The following is a 10,160-nucleotide window of genomic DNA, read 5'->3' on the forward strand; positions in this document are numbered from 1 at the left end:
TTGGCCGTTCACACTGCCCAGGGCAGGGGGTGCAGGTGGCTGCACTCAGCCCCACGTAAGAGCCTGATGGCTTCCTCCTGCAGAGCTGTGGGAGGGAAGGAGCTTACAGGGCTGGGGCATAATTTCAAAACCCACTTTCCTCGCAGACTTTCCCAGTAAAGGTAGTCAGGCAGAGTGCTAATTAAGCCTGCTATGATTCACTTCAGACGGCTCATACACCTGCAGCCCCTACCTCCAGCTGAGTCACTCACTCGGTGCCCCTCTCCCCCCGGGGAAAGCACAAGAAACGGACACCTCGTCCCTGTCGTTAAAAGCACTCACTTCAATCCAAAACCAGAGCATCCAATCAGTGCACAAAAACTGACTTAAGGCACCCAAGTGTCCATCAACAGGTGATGGGAAGACGGAATGTGGTCCGTCCACACCAGGGAGAACTGCTCAGCCACAGGGATATGAAGTGCTGATGCCTGCTACCATGTGGATGGACCCCGATAACACTGTGCTGAGCAAATCAACCAGATGGGAAAGGACAGGTATTGCACAATCCCACTTACAGGAAATACCTAGAACAGACAAATGAATGTTACCGTGGTGGGAGTGGGGGTCACTGCTGAGGGGGAACTGAGCTGTCAAGGGTGATGAAAACACTTGGAAACGGACAGTGGTGATGGCTGTATAAGACAGTGAACGTAATTAATATCAGTGGATTGTACATGTTAAAAACGTTGAAATGGCATATTTTCTTATATATGTTTTTACCACAATAAAAATAATAAATAAAAATGTTTAAAAATTAATTTAAGACATTTACTATCCCAGGGACACACGTGATGTCACTGGAGCCCAGGCAGCCTTGCAGTGCCCAGTTAGCCACCCAGCATGGGTGAAGGGGTCACCCCGGCACAGGCCCCCAGCCCCACCTACAGGAGGTGCCAGGTAGGTCCTAACTCCCAGAGTGGCTCTGGGGGGTCATTTACATTCCCACGGCCTCGAAGACAAAGTGTGCTGGCAACTACCATCCTTACTGAACACGCCGGCCCCCAGGAACCAGAAAGTTAAGGCCAGAGTCAGGCTCCCCAACAGAAGCAGAAGCAGAAGGCCCTGAAGGCTCCACCCAGGAGGTGGGGGGAGGGGGTGCGTCCAGGCTGAAGGCCACGTGGGGGAGCTTTCGGACTCACTCTCGCCAGGACACCCTGATCTGTCCACCCCCCATTTCCATACCACCCCAAGTCACCGCCCATCACCTTTATCTGGGAGTCTGCTGACAGGTAACTGCCCGAGACTCCAGGTCCCTCCCAGACACTGCCGGCTTCAACTGGTTACCGGTGGAGAGGGAATTCCCTTGTGACAGATGATCCTTTTAAAGGACGAGTAACTGTTCTCAGGCACAGCTGTGGGAAGGACCAGGCTTCTCGCACACACAGGTTGACCAGGCCCAGGACGAGGACACAGAAGTACCAGTGGGACCAACGTCACAGCCTTACCTGGAGATTTCAGCCACGAAGGGCCGCAGCTCCGTCGGCTCGTAGGCACGCGCAAAGGCCCAGCACACATAGCAGGCGGCGTCCCTGACATTGGCACCCACACTGCAGGCGCCCCGCTTCTCGTCATAGGTCAGCGCCCTCTGGATCACGGCGACAACTGAATACGAGAGAAAGAGGGTGTGAGGACACGGGCCTACCACTGCACAGGGTGTGTGTGTCCCAAGCACGGCTTCATCTGCATCTGTCATGGACGACACACTCACTCCCACCACAGGTCGGCCTAGTCCCTGCCACAAAACACCTGAAGGAAAACTGAATTCCATCAGCTCAAATCAGGAGGTAAAGTAAAAAAACGAAAACATGGTACCCAAAATTTACATAAAGAGGTTTGTTGAAGAGATTGAGAGAAGTGCAATCTCCCACCCAGCAGGAAGAAAGCAAGCGTCACATTTAACAGGGTTAGTGCAGGCATCACAGGGCACCCTACAAATTAGGCCAAAGCGTCTCAAGCCCAGAGGGGGCCAGCCCCTAGCGTCCCCTCGTGGAGGGGGCATATCAGTGGAAGGTCCTCACTCTGCTCCGCGTGGGGGTCTGCTAACTCTGAGGTTTCAGAATTGGGAATTCAGATGACAGAGTGCATCAAACCTACGGTCACTCTGTATTAACTTTAGGAATAACCTACGCATGTTTTATTATCTAATAATAGTTACGGTAATTTGGCATGTTCAAGTAGATAACAGATTATCCCTTCTGGCTCCATTTGAAAATGCATAATTAACTAATTTAATATTGTACACGATTTTTGATGTGAAGATGTGGTGCAGTGAATTACTTAATATGGCCCTTCTAGCCATTGTCTTGTAACTCCCACCAAATGACTGGGTAGGACTGTGCAAATAAGGTGCTTATGGCCTACCAAGAGGATTAGACAGCTTGCTAATAATGCAAATAAGGTGTATGGAACCCTGAGGGAGTGGGACCATGCAAATAAGGTGTATGGAAACCCTAACTAGGGGACTGATCAGTTTTCCATGCCGCTAGGCTTAAAATGAGCCATCCCAGAGTCATTCCACCAAGAAGAAGAGAGGGGAGCAGAGCACATCCTTTGGACCTGGGGTTCCTGTGCTGAGAACCTCCTAGACTCAGGAGACAAAGAGAGAGCTGTAACACCGGAGACAGAGTGAGACGGCAAGAAGCAGCAGCAGAGAAACGGCGGCAGCAGAACTAGGAGACCAGCACAACATGGTACAGCAGGCTTCCTGGCCCACGGAGCAAAGCAGTTACAGTGGGTGTGCCAACCCATGGAGCAAGAGAGCTGAGTGTCTTTGGGCCAAGGTTTACTGGTGAAGTGGGGTGCCCCCGGGCACTTACTGGCAGAGCTAAAGAGGTCTGTAACACTTTCCCGAGCAGGGCAGGAGCCGAGGGGCCCAGAGCCAGAGAGAGGCCAGCCTGCAGAAACGGCTGAGAAGAGGCTGTCCTGATCAAAGAACTGTATCCCGAGTTCTTCCTGATCCTGAATTGTAACCTGTTACTTCCCTAATAAACCCCAGAACTGTGAGTACGGTCTGTGAGTTCTGTGTGGCCACTGCAATGAATCACTGAACCCAGCAGAGGAGCAGAGAGTGCCGTGGGAGGGACAGCTTTGTTAGAATGGATAAAAAGGTTGGAGGGAGGAGGCATGTCTGATCTCGGCCTCACAGGGATCAGCTTTGGGCTGTTGATGCTGCTAATGATTCTCCTCCCCCCTTCTGAAGTTAGACAAGGAGGTCTGATGCTGTCGCCATGCCATTTTTATAGATGAAAGAATTTTAAGAAACATGGTTAAGAGTACTGGAGAGTTTAAAAAACTAAAATTTTTACTGTATCAGTTTATTAGATTCACACATTTCAAGTATTTGGGAAGGTTTTGCTTATTGGAGATGTGTAAGTTATGTAAAAAGAAAATAAAATATATTACACTTGTGAAAAGTTTAAAGTGTTTAAGGAAATTTAATTTTATAAACTGACCAAACACTGATTTTAAAAGTCTTCACAAGGTGTCACAGCAGGTAGCTCCGGCCTGGCCATGCACCGCCCTCCCACAGTGCCGCTGTGCTCCGCACCCTCCTGCACCATGCAACAACCCGCACGGTGATCTACACAGTCGGGAACAGCTTGACGCCAGGATGGGTGTAGGAAACCAACTATCTGCACATAAAATTGCCATCACAGAAATATCCTTGCAGGAAAATGCACCTAGAAATGATCTTAGGCAAAAATGAACAGGAAACGGTGGGCCATAAGCACCACACAAACCTGCCCTCCGCATCTAAGTATTCCTGATTTTATATAGACAGCTAACAAAAAAATGGTTTACTTCTATACAGTTTATTTTACACACAAACAGTGATTCAAAAGGCTTTCACTGGCTGATTCTTTTCAGAAGTAGACTGCTGGGTCCTTCTTCCTAGTCTGTCTTAGTCTGGAAGCTCAGCTGGAACCTGTCCGCCATGGGTGGCCCTGCTGGTATTTGAATACCGGTGGCATAGCTTCCAGCATCACAGCAACATGCAAGCCCCCACAGTACAGCAAACTGGCAGACACGTTGGGGAGGTCTTGGAAGAAGTACAACCAGAATGGTCCTTAGAAGCAAGGATGGCGAGACTATGTCTCACGTACTTTGGACATGTTATCAGGAGGAACCAGTCCCTGGAAAAGGATGTCACACTGGGTAAAGTAGAAGGTCAGCGAAAAAGAGGAAGACCCTCAATGAGATGGACTGACACAGTGGTTGCAACAATGGGCTCAAGCATAACAACAACCGTGAGGATGGCACAGGACCAAACAGCGTTTCGTTCTGTTGTAGAGAGGGCTGCTGTGAGTCGGAACAGACTCGATGGTACCTAACAACAACACCACAGTGATTACCTTCCATAAGTTTATAAAACATTTATTTATAAATTTACCTAAAGCTACATAAAATTTACCTAAAGCTCTAAGATGAAATGCTCAAAGCATCAGGATATCCACTGCATTCCCTCTGACCAGGGTGGCGGCTCTGGAACCTTCCTCCCAGGATGTGCACGCAACAGGGCCAGGAATCCCGAGACAAAGGGCCTAAGGAAGCAACAGACTAGCTCGGGCTCCTTGCTGTAGACCTGGGGTCACCCACGCTGGCCCTCAGCCCTGCTTCACACACACAATAAGGACTCAACATGGAGCCCCCCGACCCACTCTGCACATACTGGGGACCCTGGCCTCCCTCCGCATGCATGATGGGGACCCCTGTGGAGCCCCCCTCAGCCATGCTGTATGCATATTGGGGACCCTGCTCAGAAATGTTCCTCTGCCCTTGGACTCCAGTCACACGGCTGTGCCAAGCCCCCGAGAGCAACATTCTGTGGAGGGCCCATCTCTCCCAGTCCTGGCGCATACCCCCGGCCAGTCCAGTACAGACCTCAGGATAGAGTGGGTGCCATAGGAGCTCCTACACGGCTGCTGCACCTTCTTGCCACAGACTGAACGGCACTTCAGAGCCGTCTCTGCAATGGACTAGAACCCCAATAACTCCCGTGCACCCTGGGAGAGCCGTCTCTGCAATGGACTAGAACCCCAATAACTCCCACAGAGCCTGGGCACACCACGTCCTGAGCAGAAGGCCCTGCAGCTGACCAGCATCCGCTCCCACCGGCCAGCAGACAGAAACCAAGCTTTACTGATCTGAAGAAGGATCAATCACGCCTGGTCCGTGTTTAGAGTCAACAGCAGTGTGCATAAATGCTACACGGACACCTGGCTGCTCAGGATAAAGCAGATGTAATGAGTGACTTACAAATGACCATCTCAGCCTGACCTAAACCAAAACTATGATGTTTTACCCGGAATCACTCTGGTTTCATTGTGTGGCTCACGCTTGCTTTCTGTGCTAATGGGAACCCACTTGTGACCCAAAGGGTGTCAGCGCTGACGGGCTGTGGTCCTTGAGGAGGAAAGCATGGTGTAAACAAGCTGCCACGGCGCACTGGCTCCCCAAGCCTGCACATTAGCACTGCCACCCAGTGGAGCCTGCTCAGCTATTCTGTAGCCGGAGGGGAATCTGGATGCTGGCTGGCAAGTCCCAATTTATTGGTCCACTGGACAAAATCAATTTCAAAAAAGACAACTAGGAATGACAGCGGTCAGCACTCCGAACGTCTCCTCCAGGGTGCTCTGCACCCAGCGCCCACACTCAGAAACCGCTCAGGCCCCCAAGAAGCTGCATCCTTAGAGAGCCAGGTCCCCACCAGGGCAACTTATCCCCCCCACAACCCCTAGCCGACAGCCACAGCCACCTCCACATGGACTCAGCAACCCCCCAGCCCCAACATGGCTCACTCCCGGCCCACAGCCACAGCCACCTCCACACAGACTCAGCAATCCCCCAGCTCCAACGTGGGTCACCCCCGGCCCACAGCCACAGCCACCTCCGCACAGACTCAGCAACCCCCAGCCCCAACACGGCTCACCCCCGGCCCACAGCCACAGCCACCTCCACACGGACTCAGCAACCCCCAGCCCCAACACGGCTCACCCCCTGCCCATGGCCACAGTCACCTCCGCACAGACTCAGAATCCCCCAACCTCAGCGTGGCTCACCCCCGGCCCACAGCCACAGCCACCTCCACAGAGACTCAGAACCCCCCAGCCCCAACATGGCTCACCCCAGGCCCATAGTCACAGCCACCTCCACATGGACTCAGAATCCCCCAACCTCAACATGGCTCACCCTGGGCCTACGGCCACAGCCACCTCCACATGGACACTCACACGCTTGGCTCACCCCCCATTCTGAGCCTACGGTCACTAAGGTGGTGGGGGCGCCTGCCCGTCACCCTCAGAACCTGATCCTGGGGTTGTGGGGCTCAGGTTACTGTTCCCAAGTGAACACAAGATGGTCTCTACAGCACCACCTTAACTGCCAGTTACTGGGGGCGGCGGACCGACACACGACTATGGTGGAGAGGTGGACAGACACACGTCCTTGGAGAAGTGGACAGACACACGTCCCTAGAGAAGTGGACAGACCCATGTCACTAGAGGAGAGGTGGACAGACACATGCCCCTGGAGCAGAAGCTGACAGACATACGCCCCTGGAGAAGAAGAACACACACATCCCTGGAGAAGTGGACAGACACAGGTCCCTGGAACAGAAGTGGACAGACACACGTCCTTGGAGAAGTGGACAGACGTACGTCACTGAAGGAGAGGTGGACAAACACACGTCCCTGGAGAAGTGGACAGACACATGTCCCTGGAGCAGAGGCAGATACACGTCCCTAAACTATGTATCGTGTGATCACGTGCCTCGCGTGCAGACTTCCTCGTAGCTCTACTGGCATTTCTGTGTCAGCACGTCTGATCACTGGTCCATCTGGCCCACCTTCTGCTGCAGAGTGGGGTGAAGCAATCAGGTGACGCTGTCATGGCTGGGCACCCACTCTTTGCCTCCTCCAAGGGCCTGCATTGCTCTGCTCTAGAGTGCGTGTGCATGGTTCACTCCTGGGGATGTCCCTTCCTGCCTACCAGGACCCCATGTGACCATGGAGGGGACTGGGCCTCCATAAGCCTCATGTCTTTGAGGCCAGAATGGAAAGAATCACCTGAGGGGCAGAAGGGTCACACAGAGCCCGTACCCAACCCATGGCGACTCCAAGACGGGGACACGGTACACACGGTCACAGGGACGACTTTAACAGCCACTGCCTCCAGCTCAAGCCAACATCTGACACCAAGCTCTGGCCCTGCACTCTCCACACTCACAGCCCGACGATATCTGGCATCCCAGCGAGCTTGCACATTTATTTCTGTTCACACAGCTATCTCCCTAACCACTGTGGCCCTCCCTCCCAGGGTGGCTGGTCCCCGATACGTCCGTGTGGTGTGTGTGTGAGACATGTGGGGGTGGTTCTTAAACCAATGCCTGTCAGTCTTCCCCTTGTGAACACGGAGCCCCAGGCCGGGAGCTCAGGAGCTCACAGGACTCTACTCCCCATCAGGCAGAGGCTGCCATGGGCAAAAACCACAGGGGGCCGTGTCCCTTCTGCTGGGTGGGGCTGCCCTGGGACCGGGACTCAAAGATAAAAGATCAGCAGGGAGGGGTTTGGTTTCAGGGGCCAGCTTAACCTCCAACCCGGAGCCCATGCATGCCCCATGCTGTGTAACTGGGCAGCCCCCAATTCTTGCCCTGGGCCTTGCCACAGAGCCAAGTTGGAGCAGCAGGGCCCGAGGCCTATCTGGGCAGGTAAGCCCGGCCTGGCCACCCACCACGCGGCTGAGACACAGCACCCAGCTCTGGCTCATCCCTCGGACCCACAGCATGAGTGTCCCTGGCAGCCTCTGCCCCCCACCCCACCAACTCAGAGCCCCTGCCAGCACCTCTACCACACCTGCATCGAGCACCAGGCCTGGCGGCACGGCCAGGTATAGCAGTCACTGCCAGATCACGAGGTCACCTGCACAGCACAACACCAACGGAGCTGGAAGCAGGCTCTCCTGCACGCCGGGAGCCATCTGACTGCAGAGTGAAGCGGTTCCGATACACAGCATGTGAGGTGACTGTTTTCTTCCACCAGAAATCGGCAGAGTGGGCACTTCGGGTCGGGTCCTGCAGGGTAGAGCGGGACCAGGTAGTGGTGGACGGCTTGCCCTGCACTCATGAGGGGGCCATGCCCCCCACCCCCGAGACTCCCAGCACTGAAATCCAGCGATCCAAGGACATAAGGGCCAGCCCCAGTGGATGGGCCCACGTGGCCCTCTGCACAGCCAAAGTCTGGGTGGGGAGGCTGAGGGGCAGAAGCAAATCTTTGCCCTAAACTTTAAGAAAAGTCATCATCAGAGACAAAATTCAAAACCTAACAAGGCTTTCCAGATTTATCAGGTTTAAAAATAAGGAAGCTACTCCACAGCTTTGAACAAAACCCTTGCTCAAGGTTGCAATTACACGCCGCAGATGCACGTCGGGCGCACGAGGCCCAAAGGGCTTCCTCTTGGCAGCAGGAGCCCAGTGTCACCGGAACACCCTTCCCTCTGGACAGCACTTGTTCAGAGCCCACTGCCTGGGGAAATGCCACTTCTAGGGGAGACGGGGCTCAGCCCCGCAGCTGCCCCAGCTCTTGGGGTCCCAGCTCTCGGGGTTCCCCGCTCCCGTGGTCTCAGTTCCCGGGGTCCCAGCTCCTGGGGTCCCCACTCTCAGGGTCTCCGTTCTTGGAGTCTCAGTTCTCGGGGTCTCCATTCTTGAGGTTCCAGTTCTCAGGGTCCCAGCTCTCGGGGTCCCCATTCTCAGGGTCCCTGCTCTCAGGGTCCCTGCTCTCAGGTCCCGGCTCTCAGGGTCCCAGCTCTCGGGGTCTCCGTTCTCGGGGACCTGGCTCTTGGGGTCCCGGCTCTCAGGGTCCCAGCTCTCCAGGGTCCACATGATTCCAGGGGGTGGGAAGGCCAGGCGCTCTGGTCAGAGGCAGAGAACAAATCACCAGGCAAAGACACACAGTCACATCCTCTGGTAGGTAATGAGTTATACTGATCTGAATAATAAGCAGACCCATGGCCTCAGGCATTCGGAGGGCCGCTCACTCCCCAGGCAGCCCAACCTTCTGCACACAGCAGGAAGGAGCACTGCAGCGCTGGGTCCGCCAGTGCGTGGCCAATGGAGACAACGCTCCTAGAAGGAAAAGGTGGCTCTGCCGACAGGGAGCCCCGACCCCCCAGGACTGCACTCGGCCACAGGGAGGACAGACCCCTCCCACAAGGGCTGAACCCTGAGCAACGCTCAGACCCATGAGAGGCTGCCGCATAGGCAGAGCCGGCACTGAGCCCGGGAGCTGGTCTGGCCACCAGGACGACAGCACCACACGTCCTCACAGAGCAGCCCAATTGCTCAGAACTCAGCCCAGACGTGGAGAAGCCGAGGCCCCCAGATGCAGCAGCCACTGTGCAGGTAAACAGAGGCGCTCTCCTCCACGTGGAGATGCTGGGGAATCAGCCGAGGTTCCCAAGACAATGACTCCACAGGGCACTGCCTCCACCCCATGGCCAGGAAATGGTCATCTGGGGGAGTCTGCGTCGGTCAGTGCAGAACCCGTGAGTGGGGCTCTGTCACAGACAACCGAGGAGGCTGTGTGCCCATCACGCACCAGCAGGCTGCCGACTCGGACACAGAGTCCACGCCACACGGCAATCCACGCTCGGGTTCCACCTGTTACTGAGTGAGCTCGCACAGCGAGTCCCCCGTTGACAGTCGGGCATGCAGAAGGCCACGTGCTCCACGTGAGCATGGTTATGAGTACACTGTGACAGTCCGGCACACGGAGGGCTACGTGCTCCATGTGTGCATGGGAATGAGTCCACTGTGACAGTCTGGGAACACAGAGGGCCACGTGCTCCATGAGAGCATGGTTATGAGTCCAGTGTGACAGTCGGGCACATGGAGGGCCACAGGCTCCACATGAGCACGGAAATGAGTCTACTGTGACAGTCTGGGAACACGGAGGGCCACGTGCTCCACGTGAGCATGGTTATGAGTCCACTGTGACAGTCTGGGAACATGGAGGGCCACGTGCTCCACATGAGCACAGGAATGAGTGTACTGTGACAGTCTGGGAACACGGAGGGCTACGTGCTCCACGTGAGCACAGTTATGAGTCCACTGTGACAGCTGGGCACAC

General features: G+C 55.0%; 1 protein-coding gene across 1 annotated transcript in view; it reads right to left on the reverse strand.

Moving 5' to 3' along the window:
• Positions 1 to 10,160, reverse strand: part of TBCD (tubulin folding cofactor D) — a 200,748-nt gene that overhangs the window by 104,135 nt on the left and 86,453 nt on the right. Inside the window, exon 15 of the mRNA XM_004374331.2 lies at positions 1,485 to 1,641. Within this exon, the coding sequence (XP_004374388.2) occupies positions 1,485 to 1,641 (157 nt within the window). The remainder of the gene's footprint in view (positions 1 to 1,484; positions 1,642 to 10,160) is intronic.

Source organism: Trichechus manatus, unplaced genomic scaffold (genome assembly GCF_000243295.1).
Source record: "Trichechus manatus latirostris isolate Lorelei unplaced genomic scaffold, TriManLat1.0 scaffold00028, whole genome shotgun sequence".
In the NCBI taxonomy this organism is placed as follows: domain Eukaryota; kingdom Metazoa; phylum Chordata; class Mammalia; order Sirenia; family Trichechidae; genus Trichechus; species Trichechus manatus.